The following is a 25,266-nucleotide window of genomic DNA, read 5'->3' as shown; positions in this document are numbered from 1 at the left end:
AAGTTTAGGGGAAAATATGAGTTAATTCATCTATCCTGAATGGAGGAATATTCTTTTAGACATAAAACAACAGGTTTGCTTTTAAACCTTTCAGAAATGCTCAGTTAAGTTTTTGCCCCAGGAAGCTTTCAACAGTGACTTGCTGCTGATCCCTCTAGTGAGTGCGTTTTCCTACGTCCTCTCTTCCACCAGGCCACAGCTGTTTCAGGAATTAGGGAGGAGGTCTGAACCACTTCTGTGGGCTTTAGATTAAGAATTCCCTATGGCAGCTGTGTGAGCAGAACAGATTCGAGACAAGACTATCTTCTTTGCATTATTCTTACCCCGGATGGGACAGTTCCAACCAGAACTCCCCCACCCCTGCCAAATACCTTCTTCTCATCATTTGATTTTTCACACATTCAACCATATTTTAAAAAGATGTGATCTCTCTGCTGAAGTCACTTTCAAAAGCACGGTAGCCTGAACACTCAAAAAAAACTTGTTGCCATCAGTGCAGGTGTTGGGAATCCTGTTACCTGGGTTGGGAGGAGACATGGCAGCCACCCAGTACCCCAGCTGAGGGGCGATGTATGTCCACGTCAGCTGACTGCCTTCCTGGTGCACGAGGCCAAGACCGCTCTTCAGCCACGTTCCTGTGGGAAGTGGAAAAAGACTTCAGCCAGATGCACACGGCTTAAGCACATGGTACAAATCGCCTTAAGTTTCCCATTTAGAACCCATCAGAGAGCCATAGGGTCCAACTCTTGTGAAGCAACTGCATCTAGCTTTCAGGAGTGTTTTTGCTGGCCTTCCTGATTACACTTACTCTCAGCCACTTTATCACATGTCCCTGCTCCCAAACACAGATAATTTCAGCAGAATCCTTTGGAGTTTACTTGTCTGTCACCACGGCCCATCTCCTCCAGAAGCCTTTGGAATTCAGAAGCAGAATAAAGGCAGCATAGAAAGGGTTGGTGGGAGGGGAAAGAAGAGGGGAAACTCCAGGCCTGTTTATATTCCTTATCCTCAAGCAAGTAAACGGATTTCCTATCTGGAATCGCAGACTGGTGCAATCAGAGTTGCTTCAGGAAGTTTAAAAATATATATATAGAGAGACTCTTTGGTCCCATCTTTGCAAATTCTAACCCAGAAGCCTGGCTCGGGTGAGTATTTTATGAAGCTTCCAGTTGGCTCTGACGCTGAGAGACACTGAGTGAGTCCAGGCCAGTGCTGCCTTTCAGTTAATACTTTGAAGAGTGTTTCACATTAGTGAACACCTACTGTGTGCTGGCTCGTCACAGCAACGTGCTTTATACATGTTACCAGTAGCTTCACAATGACTCTACAGACGACGTCTCATTTTCCCCTTTTAGACACTGGAGACTGGTGAGACATGGAATTCTTCTGAGCTGTCCCAGGGGTAGAGAGCAAAGCAGGGGCAGAGTAACTCTGTCTGTCTGTCCTCAAGGTTGGTGCTATTTCCTCTACTCTGCCCTGCTGCACCCCCTACTGAACTTGCCAGCATTTGACAACATTTTCACTTTGTAAGGTTCCCACCGAGAGTGCTGGTGAGGGCCCCCACCAGCCCAAACATATGGGTCACTTACACAGAGCTCTCCCTATGATTGACCACCCACATCCTGAAATGGCCATGTGTGGATTCCTATCCCCTCCAGGTCTAAATGCATCAGCTATGCACCAAATATTCCATCTTCTGGTCTCCAAATCCCTTCCTTTCCTGGGTATATACACACACACCACTGGGCTTCCCAGATGGCGCTGCTGCTGCTGCTAAGTTGCTTCAGTCGTGTCCGACTCTATGCGACCCCATAGACAGCAGCCCACCAGGCTCCCCTGTCCCTGGGATTCTCCAGGCAAGAACACTGGAGTGGGCTGCCATTTCCTTCTCCAATTTATGAAAGGAAAAGTGAAAGTGAAGTTGCTCAGTCGTGTCCAACTCTTAGCAACCCCATGGATTGCAGCCTACCAGGCTCCTCCGTCCATGAAGGATTTTCTGGGCAAGAGTACTGGAGTGGGGTGCCATTGCCTTAGAACCCGCCTGCCAATGCAGGAGACATTAAGAGACTCGGGTTCTATCCCTGGGTCGGAAAGATCCCTTCCCAAGGAGCCTGGTGGGCTACAGGCCATAGGGTTGCGAAGAGTCTGATATGACTGAAGCGACTTAGCATGCACACACAAGGTGGCGAGAGTGGATTTCCTTCCCCTCCAAGGAAAAAAAAAAACAATACTTGGCAGGGCTTCTAGGGCCTATCAGTTGCCATAGCAACATTCAAATGTATTGGGTGGAAAGGTGCCCCAGCATGCCTCCCATCCCTTCTCCTCCCTCCCTCTCCCCACGTTACTCCTCCTTCCTCCCCCCAGCTTTCCTCCTCCTCCTCCTCCCTTCTCCTCTTCCCTCCTCACCCTTCTTCCTCCTCTTCCTCAAAGACAGGAGTTGAACAAAGAAGGAAGATGGAGGAGGCCAGGCATCAGTGGGTGCTTTGTATTGTCCGACCTCCCCATGCAACTGGCTGAACCGTGGCTCCGGAGGATTTCAAGTTAGACGAGAAAAAAGCTGGAAGCTCTATAAAGTGAGTATGAGGATGCGCTGGCTGAAGAGCATCAAGCCAGAGATGGTCCAGCCACTCTGAGCTTCACACACTCACTCCAGGAGCTGCTGAGGAAATGGAAACCAGGGCATGTGACACATGCAGCTAAAGGGGTTCTGTGTTGAGTCAGAAAGTCTGCCTGAAGGCCGAGAATGGATTGTTTGCCACCGCTTCCGGTTTTCCCCTGGGGAACCCGCGCTGTTTAGCTCACGACTTACACACCCCACCCGACTCCCACATGCTCTCCCACAGGAGCGGCCCCACCAGGATCTCCTATCAGCCAGGAAGCGGCCTGCATTCTTTAGTTTGCAGTTTCCCTCAGATTAGATTCTTGAGTCACTGCTCTTCAAGTGGAGCGGATACGAGGTCAGGCTAAAGGGACCCAGAGGAAAAGAGATGGGGGCTCAGAGTCCTAATTCCTGTTGATCACTCAGGGGAAAGCCACCTACCTGGATGGCTATGTTGCCCTGGCTTTCTACAGCGCAACACAGCCACACCAACTGGAAATGGACTTTATTTTTAATGTTTATTTGGCTGCACCAGGTCTTAGTTGTGGCATAAGGGATCCAGTTCCCCGACCAGGGATCGAACCCCGGGACCCTGCACTAGGAGAGTGGAGTCCTAACCACTGGACCACCAAGGAAGTCTTGGGAATGGACCTTTTTTGTTTTTCCAGAAAAGGACTTTTAAAACGTCTCCCAGTTACACTAGGAACAAGCCTAGTGAGTGGACACACACCCCACACACCATACAGGCACTCTAGCCTATGATGCTGGTGGGAGCCAGAAAAGCCAGACAGGCAGAACACAAGCTGCTTTGGGAGCACAGGGAGGAAGGAATGCCACCTGGAGATGAGGTGGGCTCTGGGGAACAGGCAGGACTTCGCATGGGGGCGAGCAGAGAGAAAGAGGAAGGAGCAGAGGCACAGAGGGATGGAGACTGTAGCAGGCAAGCTTGATGCATGATGCCAGGGACAAGAGGGAGGGAGTCTGGGGAGGGCTGGCGCAGGGGTCCCAGTGTCATCAGCAATGAAAAGCCACCAGGACCTGTCCTTGGAGGCACAAAGGTGAGGTCAGAGCTGTCTGACCGCCTGCCCCTCCCCCACTTCTCCTGCTTAGTTCTTCCCAGGTTGGTCCTCCCAACACACACTTTTACCCGAGTCCATGACTTTGCCCTCCGCTGTTCCAACCTCATGTGGTTTTCCTCTCTTCCGAAAGCTTACCCATCCTCCAAGATTCAAGTCACATTCTGTTTATCCTGAGTCCCTCTTGCACGTGGGGGCCGTCCAGGTCCCATCAACCTCAGGGCACATGTTACTACATCACTGTTTTCCAGAAGCATACCTCGCCTAAACTGCTAACCCCAAGTCCTATATTCCTTCTGTCTTCTCAGTGCCCAGAAATATTCCTGGCGTGGGAACACGGTGGTGTTTGAGTGTGAAAGCCAGACGTGCAACCCCCTCCCCTGCCAAATAATATCAGATGATCTTCTGTGCAAAGCTGGGTGTGGTTGGAAGGAGAGATCTCCTTACAGGAGTGCAGTTAAGCTTGGGATTCTCCTCTATCTGACCAGAGGGAACAAAGCCAGTAGGGAAAGAGGCATTTATTTTGGACTAAGTTTTCCGTAAAATGTACACGTGTTCAGGGAATAGAGGGTGACGCCATTTTAGGATTCAACAATCCTGCTGTTATTGGCAAAAACTATTTCCAAGCTTTCTGTGTTTTGCGGGAGGAAACTGGCTGCAGGGAACACAAGAATTAATGAATTGTGTACCAGAAACATATGCTTCTCATCATTGAAATCCTGAGGGTGTGGGATGAGGGTGTTTTCCCACCTGAGGAACTGCAGACACAAGAGATTCTTGTACTTGTGAATGGGGAGCCGGTGCCTGGAATGGAGGCAGGATAAACAGACCTCTGCAGAGTCTCTTGTTGAGTGGGTTATGTGACTGCCGGACCTGCAGCCAGGGTACAAAGAGCAGGGACTTCCTGTCCCTGTGGGCATCTCAGCGCTGCTCAGACAGATCAACAGAAGATCCAGGTTGCTCCTGCTTAGAAAACTCCAAGCGCAAGGTCTCTTGCTTGTTCTCTTGCCTCCTGGGTGGGGCCAGCCTCTGGACACTCCTGGCTCAGCACAATTGCCCGCAAGGCTGTAGAGGTTAAGCTTGTCTCCTCTGTAGTTCGGACATTAGGGCAGCGCCTGTGGTCATAACAGCATAATGGGGCTTCCTGCTGACTCTCTTGGGCTCCTCTTCATGAGAGGGTCATCCAGGCAGGCCTCAAGGTGGGTCATCTGGTGATGGTGTGCAGGCAGGAGGACTCAAGTCCATGCTTCCTCGTGCCCCACGGCACCAGCCCAGCCAGGTTGCCACCTTCATGCATGTGGCCACTGCCCAAGGAGGGTGGCTGACTGTGAAGCGGGTGTGTGAGGAGCAGGCGAGCTGGTGGCTGCTTGTGTCTCTGTGCTGACAGAGTGCTGTGCTGTGCCAACTACTGAGGCTGCATGTGTGTGAAGGTAGGAGAGCCATTCTCTGGCATCACTGGAGGAATGAAATCCCATGATATTAAATTTCTAGATCATCAGCTTCCAAATGGTTTTTAAATCATTTGAACACTTTCTCTTTAACGGAATCTTTATATTAAGACAATTAAGAAATTAATATATAAAATAGATAAACAGATAAAAGACAAGCTTCTCTGCAAACAGATGGAGAGAACTCCCCCAGCCTGCAACCCTCAGGACATCTTCTGAACATGGTTTGGGAGTTATTCTTCCATAGAACTTGGGTCAGATTCGCCAAAGTTTGAAAAGACAGTTTTCTATAATTCTAAAAAGTGTCATTTACTCCTGCCTCATAAAGTAGGATATAATTTTGATTTTTTCATAGTAATTCAGGGTCATTGTTATGATCAACTGATGCAGGTCCTTAAATATTGATGCCCTATGGAGGAACAAAGTTGTTTGCTCTTATACTAAACAGTTTCAACCAGGGCTGTGTTTTTCTTCCTTCTCCCACTTCCTCCCTCCCCTTCCCTTCCTATGGGCTTTTACCAGCTCATCTTTCTCACCAACACCAACTCCCATATCCCCACTAGGGAACCAGATAACCTGCTACATGAAGACTGCATCTAGAATGAAGTCCACAGGCAGCCACATGAGGGACAAATCCAGACATGGAACTGAGATACTGTGAATCCAAGTTCACTACTTTGTTTCTTCAACACACACTCGCAGATCAGTTTTCGTCTGAATTCTCTAGAGTGAAACCTCGTACAAGGGAAAGATTCAGAGATCCTTTCAAGGAGAAAGACTTTAGTTACCTATACAGCTGGCAAGGTTTGTTGTGGGCATAAAGCACCACGAGGTCTTTACTTGGAAGCTGCACTGAACCACAATGCTGATTACACAGTAATTGACAAGCTCAGAAAGACACACCTTACATTTAGCTTATAAGATATGATGGGATCTCTTAGCAATCACCAGGGGTGCCGCTTTCATGCTTGGTTACGAAGCAGGAATGAAACCAGCCTTTATTTGCAAAATATAAAGAAGAGTGAATTCAAATTTTAAACAAATGGCGATTCAAAGGGAAAAGAACTCTAAAATGTGAAAAAAGAGCTCCAAACATAATGTCTCATTAGAATATGACTGATAGGATTCTGATTTTCCTTGCTTTTCCTGACTGGCCCACTTATTCTGCCTGGATGCCTCTATTTTATCTGTTGCACAAGCTCATCTCAGCATTTGGTAACAAGCAGAAAAGACTGTTAGGAGGAGCACTATTGGTTTTGAAAAGGAAACTGTAAGTGAACAACCTGCCCTTGTAACAGATGACACATTGTAGCTGGTATCCTGCACCTCAGCCAATATACAGAGAAAGACGCTTACAATGGAATTTGTGACCATGTCACACCTTGGAACACCGGGCAGATGAAAGTCCATCACGATCAAGGACCAACTGACAGCATGGACAATTTGCCCTTCCTAAGATAACACCTAGTGTGAATTCCAGCTCTGCCACTTTCCAGCTGTGTGGATACTCGAGGAGGGTCCTGCTAGGGACAGGTAGTCCCTCGTGGCTGCTTCACACTTCCTTTTTCACATAAACAATAAACGCTTCATCACTTAAGCACTTGTAGTTGAGGATTCTACCAACATGCACAGCTAATGTATTCTTTTTTCTTTTTAAGTCTGTATTGAATTTGTTACATTGTTTTATGTTTTGGTTTTTTGGCCCTGAGGCATGTGAGATCTTAACTTCAAGACCAGGGATTGGACTCACCCTCCCTGCACTGGTAGGTGCACTCTTAACCACTGGACTACCAGGGAATTCCCCTAACATCTAATTGATGCATTTTTTTGTGTGTGAAAGAGGCTGCAGTGAGTTTGACTGGGTCTATAAGCTGGGATGCGAAGAAATATCAGAGCCATGCAGAAAATCCATCTCAAAGAAATTCTATCCATTTAAATTGAATTTAAATCTATCAATTTAAAGTGAATATTCACTGTGAAATAGAATGTTTCTATTCCTACAACTTTGTTCACCGTGAACTATTTGGAAACATTCATGGCAAGAGGTAAGAACACATACGTGCATGACACATGCATGAAGTTGGATGGTAGGAACCTCTTCTGCCCTGCCCTTTGGCTGTCGGTTTTGGCCAATGACCATCTTCTCACTTAGGCTGTGGTGACTTTCGGTGAATAATGGATATCGCAGGCATTAGCTTGTTTGAGGGCAGACTTCTTAAGAGAGAAATACTGCTCAGGTCCAGAGTGAGTGCTTATTACTATTACTACTTATAATCATAGCCCGCTCCCTGTGCACCCCCCCCCCGCCCCACCCTCCGCCCCTGCTTCCAAGTATGTTGCATTTCTCTAGAAACCAGCATAGACTTACTTCCCAGGATTTCCATCTGCATTATCTTAAGTCATAACATCTACTGCATTTTCCTACCAGCTGCACAATTAGAAGTGTCAAAGTCTGAGTCTATTTTATCTCATGCTTTAACAAAACCTTAGTGGGATGAGATCATCCAGAAAAACCAGAAAAGTCCACCAGCCCTTAAGTCACATTCATCGGTACAGCAGAAATAGAGACACTGCCTATTTTTATGACACGGTGGAACAGCCTTCTTTTTTTCCAAATTAAAGTCTATGCCTTTGAATAGTATATTCCCTTTCTTAGAATTATTTTTCCATGAACTCTGTGAGGAGGATACATTCCTTATAAATTACACTGCAAAGTATTTATTTACCTGGTGGTCAATTATCTAACTATGCTAGTTGAAAGCAATGGAACTGAAGAGTGAAAGTCATATACAGATGGTTGGATTCCTGTAGCTTCAGGCAAGTACATTTCGGGACTGGTTTAAAAAAGAATAAAATTAACGGTAACTCACTATAACCAACGACCTTCTGTTCAAAGCATAAAATCACAGGTATAATGAATGATTAGAAATTAAAACAAGAAGGGCATCTGTATTCAGCTATAACATGTTCCCTGGGTATTTTTAGGGCATATTTTGAGGAAGAGATTCTTAAAAATAAATTTGATCCAAGCAACTGATTTTTTTTCTCCTTTAAACTTTAGCTGAATGATCACAAGGCTTACTGAAACAAACTTTAGGAGACAGCAGTAATGGGAAACTGTAAAGCTTCTGGCAGGGAGGGCTAGACAAAGTGTATGCCTTAAATAGGTAGCCAGAAGTATTAGCATGCATAATAGCATTAATAAAATTTAATGAGAGAATTTTCAATTTACAATAGGTATATATAAAGTCCCAGAAAGTAGTATCAGAGTGGAGGCTAATTAAGACCATACAAAGAAAAATTTTGTTCATTACCCACTAAATCTAACATTCATCTTCCAATTACATGTCAGATGGGGCTGGGTGAGTTACACAGTCGAGGATTTAGGAGGCATGGCCACTTATCTTCAGCATTAGAAGACTCATTCAAAAAGAAGGGTGGCAGAAGAGAGTGAGGTGACAAGCATCTGGACAGATGTGGTAAGATGCTGTCAATCAGCGCTTTGTTTAAGAGCTTGGTATAGTGGAGATCTTGTTCAAATGCAGATTCTGATTCAGTGGGTCTGGAGCAAACCATGAGATTTTGGAGTTTGAATAAACTCCCTGTCCAAGGATCACTCTTTGAGTAGCAAAGCTCCACATTATTTGTACTTTTGTGTGTGTGGTGATTCTTTCAGAAAACCCTAGAACCATTTCCTACAATGTTGCTGGGGTTCATCAACTGGGTGGCCAGTACTTGATGCAACTTCAGAAATATTTCTAATATATTTCATGAATAATCTCGTCACTTGTCAGATGGCCAATTGGAAGTTGACACATACCTGAGTTCACTCCATAGGCTGCAGTGCATGAAGGCTCAGTGCTTCTGAGTGAACTGGTTGCTATAGGTGTGGCCAAATTGGTTCCAATCTGGAGACCTTTGTGTTTTTTTCCTGCCCAGAATGTTCTTGCCCACCAAGACAGTCCCATGTTATGTTCCAGGTTCCTATGTGTCCTTGGCATATCAGCTCAAATAGCACTCCTCCAAATCCTTTGTCTAGCCAAGCATTCTCCCTGACATCACCCTGCTTAAGTTAAACTGTCCTACAGCACTTACTTAATGCCAACTAAGTAAAGTGGTTCATTGTCTGTCTCCTCCATTCAGAACCAAAACTTCATAATTACAGGTGCCTTCCTTAACTTGTTTTGTTATTCAGTTCAGTTCAGTTCAGTCGCTCAGTCATCTCCAACTCTTTGCAACCCCAAGGACTGCAACATGACAGGCCTCCCTGTCCATCACTAACTCCTGGAGTTTACTCAAACTCATGTCCATTGAGTTAGTGATGCCATCCAACCATCTCATTCTCTGTTGTCCCCTTCTCCTCCCGTTTTCAATCTTTCCCAGCATCAGGGTCTTTTCCAATGAGCTTCGCATCAGGTGGCCAAAGTATTGGAGTTTCAGTTCAGCATCAGTCCTTCCAATGAATATTCAGGACTGATTTCCTTTAGGATTGACTGGTTGGATCTCCTTTCAGTCAAGGGACTCTCAAGAGTCTTCTCCAATACCACAGCTCAAAAGCATCAATTCTTCAGTGCTCAGCTTTAGTCCAACTCTCACATCTACACATGACTACTGGAAAAACCATAGCCTTGACTAGACAGACCTTTGCTGGCAAAGTAATGCCTCTGCTTTTTAATATGCTGTCTAGGTTGGTCATAACTTTTCTTCCAAGGAGTAAGCGTCTTTTAATTTCATGGCTGCATTTTTTTCCACCAAAAGCCTAGAACAGAGTAAAGTCTGGCACAAAGATATTCACTATCTATTTGCTATAATGACTGAATTGTTCAATTTTTTAAAAGAGAAGCCAAGAACAGAATTCCCCAGGAAATCTTTCACTGTTTAAATGTTGGCAGCAAATTAAAACAAAATAAAACAAATAAATGCCCCCAAATCAACTGTATGGGCCAAACAAAACATTTGGGAATGGATAGTTGTTCTGCATCCCCAGATCCAGTCCATTATTCTGTTAAGTCACAATAAGTCTTGGCATAGAAGCAGGAATGCACCAAAATCTGATATTCTAGAACAGGAAGAGGATTTAAAGCCTGAAGGAAACTGTGTTTTGAACCTCCTTCTCCATTCCTAGGGTAACATACATGTGTACCAGGTACTTTCCTATGCTGGATTTCAGCTTCTTTCTGATTAAGAAAGAATGTAGGGTTGCTATGAAAACAGTGATGAAAAATGTTGGTTTATGGTCCTACCTGTTTTACTAATGAATGAGCTCAGCTGAGAATGAGTAGACAAAAAAAAAATACTTTCCCCAAATAGTCCTATATTTCTTCCCCTCCAATTTAGGTGTATTTCAAACTGCTTATATGAAATGGCAAGTTGTAATGCAGGGATCGAACCCATGTCTCCTTCACTGGCAGGTGGTTCCCCACCACTGGGCCACCAGGGAAGTCCTGGGTATTCAGTTTAAAGATGCTAAGGCTTCACTGTACTTGTACCTCTTGTCTGTCTCCCTTATATCATGCTTTACACAAAATGCACAAACTAAATATGGTCTGAATTAGAACAATGATGGTTATAATAATGATTAATACGTACAGAACACTTTACCCAGTACTACACACCACTGTAAGGGCTATCCATTCTCAACAATTTTATGAGATGGGAATGATAACTATTATTCCCATTTTATAGATGAGAAAACTGAGGCCCTGAGAGGTTAACGGACTTGCTCAAGATCCAGAGGAGCCAGTGTTTACATCCAAGCTATCTCAGTTGCTGGGCTACAGCCTGCCTGTATTCTATACACTCCTGCCAAATGCTGTACAACCAGTGCAATATCCTGACCTATGAAAAAGAATTTTACCTCTTAATTTCTAATTTCAGTGGAGATCACTGAAGACTGAAGCTATTAAAAAAAAAATACTTGGTTTTAAAATAAATGATGGCAGCTTTGCCTTCCTAATTATTTTTCACCCAGGCCAGTCTCAGAACAAGTATATTACTAATAGATGCAGTGCTTCAAATCCAGGCCAAAGGACAGCAAAGCAAGAAGGTTTTGAGGATCCCAGGTAGTGGGGAGAATACACACCTGCCACAGATAATCTACAAAGTAACTATTCTATAAGTGGTAATTAAGGGTTGACTACAATATAAGACATTTTCTTTTAGGAGGAACATACTGATCTATGTACACTCTGAGGCCACAAAGTGGGCAGCCATCATTTGTAAAACTTGTCAAAAACTGTTTCCATTCAACAACAGCATGAAAAATTCTCCTATATAAACGGAGAAAATTTATTTCCTAAAACTGACCCTTTAGGAAAATTAAGTCTCTAAGGATAGGATTTAGAAACAAAAGTGGACCTGAGCTATATATGGCTATATATATATATATATCATAGCTAAAGTGATGGTATTATTTTCTAAACTTTCTCATTTTTTTGTTGTTGGGGGGTGGTGGCTACAAACACAAAAGGCTTAACAATTTTTAAAAAATTAAGTCTCTAAGGATAGGATTTAGAAACAAAAGTGGACCTGAGCTATATATGGCTATATATATATATAAATATATATATCATAGCTAAAGTGATGGTATTATATATATATATATATATATATATATATATATGTATCATAGCTAAAGTGATGGTATTATTTTCTAAACTTTCTCATTTTTTTGTTGTTGGGGGGTGGTGGCTACAAACACAAAAGGCTTAACAATTTTTAGGAATGGACTGATAGTACAAGAGTGTTTTTTGTGTTGCTAGGCAACATCAGGAAACAAATGTCCATGTTCTGAGATCACTCAGCATTCGGTCTCCCTGTGGGCAGTGTATGTGTTCCATGGCCAGACTCTGTTCCACTTGGGCAACAGGAGTGGAACATCCCAACTGTGATGCTGATGGTCTGGAGCAGCCAAAAGACACCAATCTGTGTCTCAAAAGCAGGTCACATTTTGCTGGCCACCTGGCAGCTGAGGTCTCCAGCCCAAGTTTTTGCCGGATTGGCATCATTTATCCAGATTAAGTTCTACACTTTTAACGATTCTTTTCTGTTGCTGTTAAGTTGCTTCAGTCGTGTCCAACTCTGTGAGACCCCATAGACGGCAGCCGACCAGGCTCCGCCGTCCCTGGGATTCTCCAGGCAAGAACACTGGAGTGGGTTGCCATTTCCTTCTTCAATGTGTGAAAGTGAAAAGTGAAAGTGAAGTCGCTCAGTCGTGTCCGACTAGTAGTGACCCCATGGACTGCAGCCCACCAGGCTCCTCTGTCCATGCGATTTTCTAGGCAAGAGTACTGGAGTGGCTTGCCATTGCCTTCTCCGTCTTTTCTGTTACTTCACTTCAATTAGCTTTCTCTATGGGTAAATTATCCACCTCCCCCCCGCCACTATCTATCTAAGGGAAGCCTGGTTCACTGGTATGGGCAATTTTTAAAAAACTGAAGTACAGTGGACCTACAATGTTGTGCCAATCTCTGCTGTACAGCAAAGTAACTCAGTTTCACACATGTGCACATTATATCTGAGAACACAGAGACTCTTTTCCTGAGAATTATTTCTTTGCTTCTAAGAGATCACCTTCATTGTGAGAAGACCCATTTCAGATGATCTTTCTTAAGGATATACTGACATTGTACTTCAGCAGGTAAGTTTGCTTCTTTCTTTAATTCCCTTAACTATTGAATCTGGTCTTTTTGGAAAAAAAATTTTAAAGATGATATGCATGGTTCTAAAGTTAACATCACAGATGTAAATACATATTTAACTTTTAGAAACATGAATTCCTTTCTTTTGTTCTGACTTTTGCCCACACAGTGCCCTATGGCTCATTCTTGTCATTCAGTCACTACACCTGTCTGGCAATTTGCCTCCTGCTATGTAAGATGCATGGCTCATGGTATATACAGAAAAAGACACACCAGTAATACTATTTTCATTTTCTTAAAGTGACAAATAGAATATAGTGTTTTAAGAACTCCCATCCCTTTCTCCCTTTGAAAAACAATGAAATGTAACAAAATCCTAGATCTGTACTTTTAATCAAGCTCCATTGTCAGGGACAGGCTAGCCATGACTTACCTAAAAGGGCTAGTTCGATGAACAACAGCATCAACAGTAAAGCTCACCGTCTATGCTGAGACGAACCCACTACCGGCCAATTGTGAGCGAGTATCGCTGAATGCCTGATAAGTACGCGCCATACGTGGTAAGAAGCTGGTTCAGTAACCAGCATTTCTATAGCAACGCACATTGCTCTGCAGGCTGTGTTCTGGGAAGGCAGTTAAAACTGGATTCTGCAATGTAACTTCACTTGGAATCAGCTTTGATTTTTGTCACCTCATTAGAATGAGAGTATTCAAACCAAGTAACCCAAGTTATTATGAAACAGCAGCAACTTATCATAGAAAGGATCTTAAATCATGATTTCTCAGCCATGCAAGGTCAGTCGGTCACTTTCAATTCAAACCACTGACCTGGTTTGCTTATTCATAAGTGACCGTTCCCCAGGGCATCGAATCAGATTGCAATCTGACCACCCGGGACATGCAGCAGCCATCTGCTGTCCCAGTTACGGGCTAAAGAGAGGAAATGCTGTAAAAACAAGCTGGCACACCATCTTTTACTGTCCCGAAAGCCTTGGCTAAGTAATGCATTCACCATGACCGACAAAACTGCATTTGCCCTACTGGGGAAGAAAAGCAACTTCTTTCAAAGGTCAAACTGGCCCCTGAACATTCCTAATGAGGTCACTGTATCCCATCCCCTCAGACACACTTGCATACTCAGGCCCCAGGTCCTGGCACTGTACTGCTTTGCAAAAGAGACAGCATCATCAGAAGATCATGGGTTAAAGAAATCTGCTAATTCGTCAAAGGAAAAGACGTACATCACTGAAGAGAGGCCCCACCTTATACCGTAAATCAAATGGCATTTTAACACAGCAGCTGCAGCAAAATCGGCACTGCCAGGAAATGTGGCAAAAGTTTTGACTCTGATGTGTGCAAGTCAGGCTTTTTTTAAGAAAATCTTTTTTCCTGAGAGTCCACACCACTATCAACCAATTAATATTGTTGTAACATTTTAAACAAAATCCAACTTTACTTCTGTTCTAGGAGACCATTAATCTATTAGGTCACCCTTGTTTGCACATGTGGGTTAAAATATGGAGATGATAATTTTTTTAATGGGAAATTCTTTGCCTGTTCCAAAACAAAACAAAACAAAAAACTAAAAATAACAACTGTCATTCAAGAAAAAGAAAACTGTGAAAAACAGTAGCACCAAATCGAATCCACTCTAATGGTATTGGGAAGGGAGTATCTCTAATATATGCTGGAGAGCATGTGGAGAAAAGGGAACCCTCCCACACTGTTGGTGGAAATATAATTTGGTGCAGCCACTATAGAGAACAGTATGGAGGTTCCTTAAAAAACTAAAAATAGAGCTACCACATGATCCAGCATTCTTACTCCTGGACATATATCCAGAGAAAACCATAATTCGAAAAAATATATGGACCCCAATGTTCACTGCAACGCTATTCACAACAGCCAAGACTTGGAAGCAACCTAGATGCCCAACAACAGATGAATGGATAGAGAAGATGTGGTTCAAATATACAACAGAATATTATTCAGCCATAAAAAAGAATGAAATAATGCCATTTGCAGCAACATGGAAGGACCTAGAGATTATCACACTAAAGTCGAGTAAGTGAGACAAATCATCATATTATATCACTTATATGTGGAATCTAAAAAAAATAAAGAAAGAAAGTAGGTACCTCTACGTTTCTCTCATGAGTAAACTTTCAGTTATCCAGCAGTCAGGAATGGAAGTAATTGAATTAGCATTAAAATGTATACTGCCCTATAACCAAGGTGTTATCACTAAGCATCAGCTGTCATTTGGGGTAAAGTGCTGGAAGGATGCCTGGATAACAGGAAGTACAGACTGACTGAATCAGGCACCCTGTTTGGCCCTGCAGATGGAGAATACACTTGCATTTTAATAATAAGTGGTAAGAGCTCCCCTATGGAATGCATCTTAGATCAGGGGTCACAAACTTTTTCTGTAACAGTCCAGATAGCAAATACTTTTCACTTTGTGGGAACAACTCTGTTGGTGCAGGAAAAGCTCTCACAGACCACACATGAACAGACAGGCATGGTTGTGTTCTAATGTCTTACTCCACTTGGGCTGTTATAACAAAATTAACTGGATGGCTTATAAACAACAGAAATGCACTTCTTCATTCTGGAGGGTGCCAAGTCCAAGATCAAGGTGCTGGCTGATTCAGGGTCTGGTGAGAGCTGGTTTCACTGGTCCACAGAGGTGCCTTCTCATTGTGTTCTCACATGCTGTGTCTTCACATGTGGAAGGGCCAAGGGAGCCCTCTGGGGCCCCTTTCATAAGGTGACTAATCCCATTCATGGGGGCCGCACCCTCATGACCTCCAAAGGCCCTACCTGGCTAATAACATCATCACTTTGGGCATTAGAACTCTAACATATGAATTTGAGGAGAATACAAACATTCAGTCCATAGCACTCAATAGAATTTTATTCAGGGATGCTTAGATTTCATATAATTTTCATGTGTCATTACATACTCCTCTTTTGATTCTTTCTTCAAACATTTAAAAGTGTAAAAACCATTCTAAGCTTTCAGGTTTGTTGACCCTTACTTAAATGAGAAATTCTTAATGGATTCATAAGTTACTGTTTCTGCCTATGAAACACTTTGAAATTCAAGTACTTTGATTTACCTGAAAAGTAGATCAATTAAAGTGTTAAACTGGTTTGAAATGATAATTGTATTTGAATTAATCATAAATAGAAGATAATTAGTAAATAGTGCTAATGCTTAAGATGTGTTCCTATTTTTTCCCCTGATCTTATAATATTCTTGGAACTTTTCATTTAACTGCAATAATTTAATTTCTACTTAATTAATGACACTGTGGATTACATATAATAGTAGAAACACCCTTATGAAATATGTAGGCTTCTATTGAGCTTAATATGTTAAAGAACATATGACTTCTTTGAAATGTCCATCCAATCTTAAAGACAAAAATTTCAGAAAACTTGTTCTAATTAATTTGATCACTTTTGAATGACTTTCCAAATGTTGCCTTTTCAAACAATTTGTTGGAGCCTGGAATTTGACAGTTACAATTTTCACTGTATATGCTAAGTTAAAAAGACCATTTAAGTGGAACTAGATCAACCATATAACGAAGATTCTCAATGACAAAAGGCTCAATCCCATCGAGATTATTTCCAGAGAGGAAGTAGAGAATTGGATAACTTACTTTTTAGAGGCTTCATGACAATGCACATTTCTTTGTTTTCACTGATTTCTACAGTGTATTAATTTCCTTTTGCTCCTGTAATAAACAACCACAAACTTAGGGGCTTAAAATGACACAAGTGGGTATTCTCTTATTTCTAGAGATCAGAAACCTGAAATCGGTTTCACTGGGCTTAAGTCAGAGGATCAGTATGGCTTTCTGGAGACTGAAGGAAGAATCCATTTCAGTGCCTTGTTTCCAGCTTCTCATGGCTGACTCTGTTCCTTGGCTTGTGGTCCCTTCCTCCATTTTCAAAGTGCATCCCTCCAATTTCTGCTTCCATCGTTATGTCGCCATCTCTGATTCTGATTCCGCCTGCATCTTGCTTATAAGGACTTTTGTGATTACAGTGGATCCATGAGGATAATCCAGGAGAATTTCCCCATCTCAAGATTCTTAACTGAATCACATCGGCAAACTCCCTGTACCATATCAAGTCATATTCACAAGGTCCAGGGGTTAGGATGTGGAGCTTTTTGGGGGAGGGGGCAATTTTTCAGTCTGCCACAGACATCAAACAAAAAAAAATTTAAATAAGCTTTTGATTTTTGTGATCTGTATACAAAATAAACTAATGAGAGCAAGGATGCTGCTTCTACAGACCTGTGCCATATTGTTACGATGAATCTGTGTATGACTCCCTCGCGAAAGCATCACTCTATTAGGAATACAGCCTTTTATACCCCAGCCTTATTTATCTATATTCAAATACATCCATTCAAAAATGAAGAGGCAGGCAGCAGGGATAGAAGCTCTAGTATGGAGAAAATGCAATACAGCTGTTCTCTCTCCAGACAACCACTCAAAGCATCATTCTTTAAACATATAGATATAGATCTAAACATATATAGATATAGATATACAGATATATAAAGGTAAATTCTATGTATAGAATCATCTTTATTACCAATGTTATAATATCTTAAACTGCTCTGAATCTTAAAATATCTCAATGCTCCTCATCTGATTCAATCATTCAGCAAACATTTTAGCTGGGTGCCTTGCAAGTGCCAGGGACTGTTCTGGATCATGAGGATCAGAGATAAGGGAGACTCAATGAGGACATGGATAGTGACCGAGACACTGCAAGGCCACGTTCTTACAGACTTCTAGTGCCACCGCTAAACAGACAACGTGCTTAGGAGGGACCAAATTATTGGTCGGAGGATGGAGAATGTAATTTGAGAGGAGAGACGCTGCTCATGCAATCATGCAGTGTGACAAGTGATGAGGGAGACCCAGGTACATCCAGGGAAGAGCAAACAATTTGGTGTGGGAGTGGTGGAAGGTGTGCTGAAAGTGGCTGAAAGTGAGCTGGCGAGCTGGGCGGGGGCAGCTCTGAAGACTTCTGTGTGCTGTGCCAATGAGTGTGGACAGCCTCATGATGAGTAGCTCTGAGATGCTCTCATGTGGCAAAGGGTCTGTGGTTCTGACAGACAACCCAGTGGCAAGTCAGAAGCCCTGGTAGAGGGAAGGAGAGTGGCAGACAGGCAGACAGCTGCAGGAACGGGCCAGAAAGAAGGCACAGTCTGTACCCAGACAGAGGTTAACGAAGGAGATGAGAAGGTAGGTTGAAGAAATGCTGATCTGACATCAGCACGACCTTGCAAAGGACCAGACATGGCTGCAAGTGGTGCAGGGAGGTGAAGCAAAAGAACAAATGGGTGGGGGACGTCCCTCTGGGCTCTCAACGCAGGGGGGCCTGGTTTGATCCCTGGTCAGGGAGCTAGATCCCAAATGCTACAAAGAAGATTCTGCATGCTGCAATGAAGACCTGGAACAGCCAAATAATTAAAAACTAAATATAATAAATGGGGGGTAGCTCTGAGGTTTCTACTGGTATGTGGTACCCTTAACAAAGAGAGGAAACAGAAATGAACAGGGGTAAAGGCAGAAGGTAAAGGCACATGAATCTGAGTTTCCTGTAGGATATCTAAAGACACATGTCTAATAGACAGTCAGGAACACAGATCAGGGAGCAGACTTGGGTGCATGGGTGGCTGTGTGAGTTTGAGAAGTCAGAGGATGCAGCCCCAGTGACTGCATATAAAGTGAATTAGGAGCTGGGCCCAGGGCAGAGCCCATATGGCAGGAGAGGAGGGCCCTGGGGGACACGGAGTCAGAGAGCCAAGGGAGGAGGGCCTTCCTGTCTAGAGAAAAGAAACCCTCTAATGCTTCAGAGACATAAACGGGATGAAGAGGTCACTTGATTCCACAATCAGGCAGCTGCTGCTGAGTATCACGACTGTGGTTTCAGGAGACTGGGAGACAGAAGCAAGATTGAAGTGAGAGGTGGGAGCAGCATGTGGACAGCAATCCTTCAAGAACTCTGCGCTGACTGGGACTTCCCTGGTGGTCCAGTGGTTGAGAACGTACCTTGCAATGCAGAGGAGGCGGGTTCAATCTCTGGTCAGGGAACTAGGATCCCACATGCTGTGGAGCAACTACTGAGCCCATGCCCCTAACTACTGAGCCCATGTGCTGCAACCAGAGTCTGTGTGCCACAGTGAAAAATCCCACACGACACAACAAGAATCCTTCATGCTGTAACTAAGACCCAACACAGCCAAATATGTAAATAAAAAACTGAGCTAACAAGAATCTGGAAAAAAGTGGTCTAGATATCATGGTTCGAGAAACCCTTCCGCAAAGTGGTAAAGAAACCCTTATCTTTGTTTACTGAATAAACTCTTAAGGTGTACTATGTACCAGGCACTGAACTAAGCTTCTTACAAATATTAACTCATTATTCCCTGGGGAGGTTACCTTGATGTGTCAACTTAATTAGGTCACAGCACTCAGATATTTGATCAAACACACCTGGAGGTTGCTGTGAAGGTATTTTTAAGATGAAATTAACATTTAAGTCAGTAGATTTAAATCAACTGATTGAGTAGATTATGCTTCCTGTAGGTGGGCCTCATCTAATTAGATGAAGACCTTAAGAAAAAGGTGGACCTCCCCCAAGCAAGAGGAAATTCTGCTAGCATATGGCCTTTTGGACTCAAACTACAACATTAGTGTTTCTCTGGGTCTCCAGTCTGCCAGCCCATTCTTCAGATTCTGAACTTGCCAGCCTCTCAAGTGTACCAGCCAGTTTCATAAAAGAAATCTCTCTCCTTCACACAGACACACACACACAGAAACAGGCACACACATAACACACCCACCCACACACCCACATCCTATTGGTTCTGTTTCTCTGGAGTACTCTGACAAATAAACACACTCTCCATAACATTAGGTACTATTATTATTCCCATCTCACAGCTGAGAAAACTATGGCACAGAGAGGTGACATAGCTTGGCCAGGATCACACAGCCAATAGCTAGCAGAATTGAAATTCTAATCCATTGTGCCTCAGAGTCCTTGCTCTTAACCACACACTCTACTTTGGAGCACTGCGGTGACGTGTTGGGGACCAACCTGGGTGGACAATGGTGAGAAGGAGAACATACAAGGGACTAAGAGCCTCAACCAAAATGCATACTGTACAAGTGAGGAAACAGGACAGGTGATTGGCCTGAGGTGGGCCTCAGAGTTTCCCAAATGGCAGATCTAGACCTTCAGGATGCAAAACGCAAGCTTTCTGTCCTTCTACTTTCTGTCCCTGCTTCATCATCCACGTCCTTTCCTCCCTTCAGAATTCCTGTCTTCCTCAGGGGTTCCCTCAAGTCGCTTTCTCATAGAAGCCCAGGACTCCTTACGTCCTGACCAGGAACACGTGACTCAAAGAGTCACCAAGCCATGCAGAATGCACACCAATGACAAAGTGCCCACGTGACCCAGCGCCACATGTCCACGTGTCAGGATGATCCTTCTAACAATGTCAAGTTTGGTGCATCTGGTAAAGCCATAGAATTCAACACAAATAATTATGCAGTCTGTTAGTAACTGTTTGGAAAATGAAACAAAACCAACATAAAACAAACCACATCCCCTGCAAACTCCAGAAAGCCCAACAAGCATTTAATTTCAAATATAAATTCCTAGAACTAGAATTTGACTACTCAAAGAATTAGGTGTCTTTGAAAATACATTTGATAACAAAAATCTCCCAAGAATTTGTATGCATGGTCTAACAATTTAAAACTCTGAATTACGTTATCTGAAAACTTGTTTTTTCAAGTTTTACTTTCATGGGATTGAGAAACCAATGGGGTATAAGGTCCAATGTGCTGTCAAAATCCTAAACACAAGCATGTACTCCTTCCTGTAATCTTACTACAAGTGTCAACTGTAAAACTTTCTGGAGGAAAAGTCATAAATACATATTAAAAGCTTTAGAGTTTTGTACTTTTTGAAGTCAGCAATTCTTCTTTTAAAATTTTATCCTAAGGAAATAATCATGGCCATATACAAAGATTTAGCTACAAAGACATTTATCCCAGCACTAGTAAGAATAGTAATTTGTTTTTTTTCTAATTGTAGGAGATTGAGCAACTGAATTATGACATAAATAAACAAGGGGATATTATGCAGTATTAATATTGACATTGAAGAACAACTGTTGCTATGGAATAATAATGCCAGGGAAAGATGTTCATGATAACAAATGCTTTTTAAAGGCAAGTCAACCTTGATAGCATATTAAAAAGCAGAGACATCACTTTGCCAACCAAGGTCCATCTAGTCAAGGCTATGGTTTTTCCCGTGGTCATGTATGGATGTGAGAGTTGGACTGTGAAGAAAGCTGATCGCTGAAGAATTGATGCTTTTGAACTGTGGTGTTGGAGAAGACTCTTGAGAGTCCCTTGGACTGCAAGGAGATCCAACCAGTTCATTCTAAAGGAGATCAATCCTGGGTGTTCATTGGAAGGACTGATGCTAAAGCTGAAACTCCAATACTTTGGCCACCTCATGCGACGAGTTGACTCACTGGAAAAGACTCTGATGCTGGGAGGGATTGGGGGCAGGAGGAGAAGGGGACGAGAGAGAGTGAGATGGCTGGATGGCATCACCGACTCGATGGACATGAGTTTGAGTGAACTCTGGGAGTTGGTGATGGACAGAGAGGCCTGGCGTGCTGTGATTCATGGGGTCGCAAAGAGTTGGACACGACTGAGCGACTGAACTGAACTGAACTGATAGAACAGTACAGAGCAAATAATCCCCTTCATATTAAATGTGTACTTTTGGAAGGCTGCCTCTAAGAGAGACCCATGATGCCTATTCCTGCTGTTCATACACCTGTGTGGTATTCCCTGTATTGGAACAGCACTGGGCTCTGGGACCACCAGCATATGGAAAGAAGGAAGAAGAGGCCACTTTGACCTTCGGTAACAAAAGCCCTAAGTCACCTAATGGTGACTTTCATTTTGCTCCTTTGCCCCTTTGTTTGTTGTTGTTATTGTTTAGTTGTTAAGTTGTGTCCGACTCTTTTGTGACCCCATGGGCTATAGCCCATCAGGCTCCTCTGTTCATGGGATTTCCCAGGAAAGAATACTGGAGTGGGTTGCCATGCCCTTCTCCAGGAGATCATCCCTAGCCATGGATCAAACCTGTGTCTCTTGCACTGGCAGGTGGATTTTTTACCACTGAGCCACCTGAAATCTTGTACTTTTTGTTTGTCAACTTCTCCTGGGTCACTTGCTCCACAGCTCAGTGGAACCAAGCTGTCATGGTGTGAGTGGCCCTGTGGGGATGCCCACGTGGCAAGGCATTGAAGCCTCTGGCTACCAGCCAGTGAGGATCTGACGCCTGAAAGCACATTGGCAGCCCCTGCTGGATCCTGAGATGAGCTGGCTGACAGCCTGACTGCAACCTTGATCAAGACCTGACTCAGAACCACCCAGCTTGTTTATGCCTGGGTTCCTGACTCGGGGATCCTGACTCCCCGAATGGTGATGTTCACTGTTGTTTAAAGCTGATGAGTTTTAGGGCCGTCTGTTATGCTGCAAAAGGTAACCAATATACACATGCATAGTGCAATGGCTGGAAGGAAATGCAGGCTCATCTCCAAGATACTGTGGGTTCAGATCCCGCCTGTTGCACTATATTAAACATCACAATAAAGAGAATCACAAGAATTTTTGGTTTCCCAGTGTGTTAAAAGTTCTGTTACACTATAGTCAAATAAGTATGTAGCAGCATTATGCCTAAAAAAGCTAATGCACCTATTTAAATTAAGAAATACTTTATTGTGAAAAATGCTTACCATCATCTGACAACACACGGTTGCCACAAATGTTCAGTTTGTAAAAAATGCAGTATCTTCAAAGTTCAATAAAGCGAAGTCTGCTTATAACCCAAAATATGATTAGTAGGTTTCTCTAGGTGACTTTTAGTTTCTTTTTTTGTATAATATTGGCAATGTTTTCTTCCTTTTTCAGAACACAGATAAAAGAACACCGGAAGACCAAGAGAGATTATGGGATCTTCTAAAGAATAAAAGGATAAAAGATCAGGAGAGGCAATTCAAGTCTAATAACCTATAAAGATTCTTCTCAAGCAAATTAGCTTAAGTGTGGGGAAAAAAAAAAAGGTGTAAGCCTTACCCACCAGAAACCATGCAAAGCGCTGTGAGCAGCAGCATTCATTCAATAATTTCAAGGAAAAGAGACTAGCACAGGCTTCTTAAAAGGGAAATGGAACAGTAATGAAGTCGTCCGCTAGCCGATTGTTGGCACGGGAGTTTGCTTACCCAGCTTCTGGTCAAACCGCCACGCCGTAACATAGGCATTGTGTCTCAGACTGCTCTGTGTGGCCAGGGGCACGGTGACATAAATGGGGCCATCCACCAGCACCGGCGTTCCATCACTGCTGAGCAAGTGCACGCTGACGGCTGTGACAGGGGTTAGGTCGTACCTGGTGCTGTTTCCTGGAAGCAAGAGGCAGTCTCCATCACATGCACACACAGGACCCAGGTGGGGCTGCAGAAACTGTTTACAGAAAAATGTAACGGCTAACATCTGCAAGGATTGGGCCTCCTACAAACCAGGAACTGCATTCAATATCTTATATGCACAATCCTCACCATGACATCCTAAGGTAGGTAAAAATCCCCATTTTACACATAAACAAACTGAGGCTTAGAGACGGAAGTCATGGAAACAGGCCCATAGATAGACATTAGTGTGTGGTAGGGCTGAGATCCAAGTTCAGGTCTGTCCATTCTAACTACTGTCCTGTGCTTTCAAAAGGAGTTTCAGAATGAAAGGGGGACTGTCTGTATTGGGAAAGAAGGTATGTGTGTGAAACCCTGAAATCAACTTCTCTGCAAAGCGAGCCCTGTACACATGTTAATTACTTGGCAGATCACTACAGTGGAACCAAATGTTTTAAATCAGAGACTGCTTTAAAAAAAAAAAAAGAATGAATTTCTTCAAGGAGTACTTCAAAATATTAACTTCTACTAAAAGGACACTACTGAAAACTTGCACTTGAAATATTTATGAGTTATTTTGGTTGCCATTGTTATTTTGATCTGTTTAAAAGGAATTTAATATACCAATTATTCTACATTAGAGGCCTTTTCTCCAAGCCAATGGTTTAATGACTATCTACTTTACAGATAAAACTGGGGAATGCTTATGAAAGCGGTATTATATTTATACACTTAAGGGATCCATTTGAGAAGAATTTTTCTCCAGTGAAATATAATATACAAAATGTATTTGGTCATAATTTAAAATCTTCCCTTGAATACAATGAAAACACACAGACAGAAAAATTTCAGCTACATTAGAACATAATTTATAGGATTTCTTATTAAGTTGCTTATATACCTATCTACTTATCAATTAACTACCTGAGTTAATGCAAACCTCCAGTTAGGACTAAATTGAAACATTTAAAACAAATCTAGTGAATTTGAGAGTTTCAACAACCAGTGGTAGCTAACCTCTTTGCAGAGCAATTTTTACACAGCTAATGTTAGCAATACTTTTTATGATTCACATCCATCTCTGTTTTCCAATGAAGAAAAAGGGATGGAGATGAGGATTTCGGCAAAAGGTCCACATCGGAAGCACAGATTCAAGTTCTGAAATCTTTTAACCTGACCATTTCATTGTAGGGTGAAGAAAAACAAAACCTAGAATTCACCATCTTTTTTTGTCACAACATCCTGTGGATGGAGGACCTAAATGTATCCACTGCCCAAAGGTGACACAGAAGCCAAATCAGATCTCTCTAGGCTCTGCTGAACTCTCTGGATGAGACAGGACTTAAAGACAGATTACGTGACCGGACTTATTACATGACCTGATAAGCAACTTACAGATAAGGTTTTCAGTTAGATAATGCTGCTTCTTTTTTATTTTGATGTGGACCATTTTAAAAGTCTTTATTGAATTTGTCACAATATTGCTTCTGTTTTTTTTTTTTTAATTGCTTTTTTGTTTGGCTTTTTGGCCATGAGGCATGTGGGATCTTAGCTCCCTGATCAGGGGTTGAACCCACACCCCCTGCACTGGAAGATGAAGTCTTAACCACTGGAGCACCACGGAAGTCCCCAAGGCTGCTTCTTTCATTAAAACGCCAGGCAGGAAATCTACCCCCAGAAGCAGCAGGTAGAGCAGGAAAGTACTCCACTCTCACCCTCCATCATTTCCTTCCATTTAACATTGCTCGTGATTCTTAGAAATGGCATCCCCGTTGTCCCCACTCATCCCCTTTTGAGTCTTCATTTCCTATAATCTTGCATATCCCTGGCCCAGGAAGCCTAAGTCCCAGTACCAGATCCGCCACTAACTAATTACGTGGCCTTCCGCAAGTTACTTTACTCTTCTGGGGTCTGATGCTCTGAGCTGCAAAACTAAGGAGGTTGGGCTAGATGAATCTATAGAAAG

At 42.9% G+C, this 25,266-nt stretch overlaps 1 protein-coding gene across 1 annotated transcript in view; it reads right to left on the bottom strand.

The window, feature by feature from the left end:
* FAM171A1 (family with sequence similarity 171 member A1) overlaps positions 1-25,266 on the bottom strand; it is a 127,459-nt gene that overhangs the window by 7,629 nt on the left and 94,564 nt on the right. The window contains exons 5-6 of the mRNA XM_055429245.2: positions 23,118-23,294; positions 519-635 (exon numbers count right to left, since the gene is read on the bottom strand). Of these exons, the coding sequence (XP_055285220.2) occupies positions 519-635; positions 23,118-23,294 (294 nt within the window). The remainder of the gene's footprint in view (positions 1-518; positions 636-23,117; positions 23,295-25,266) is intronic.

This window comes from Moschus berezovskii, chromosome 15, assembly GCF_049115385.1.
Source record: "Moschus berezovskii isolate FMDL1 chromosome 15, NW_MosBer_1.0, whole genome shotgun sequence".
Taxonomy (NCBI): domain Eukaryota; kingdom Metazoa; phylum Chordata; class Mammalia; order Artiodactyla; family Moschidae; genus Moschus; species Moschus berezovskii.
The sequence above is the reverse complement of the archived record's forward strand: the minus strand, read 5'-3'. Positions and strand labels throughout refer to the sequence as shown.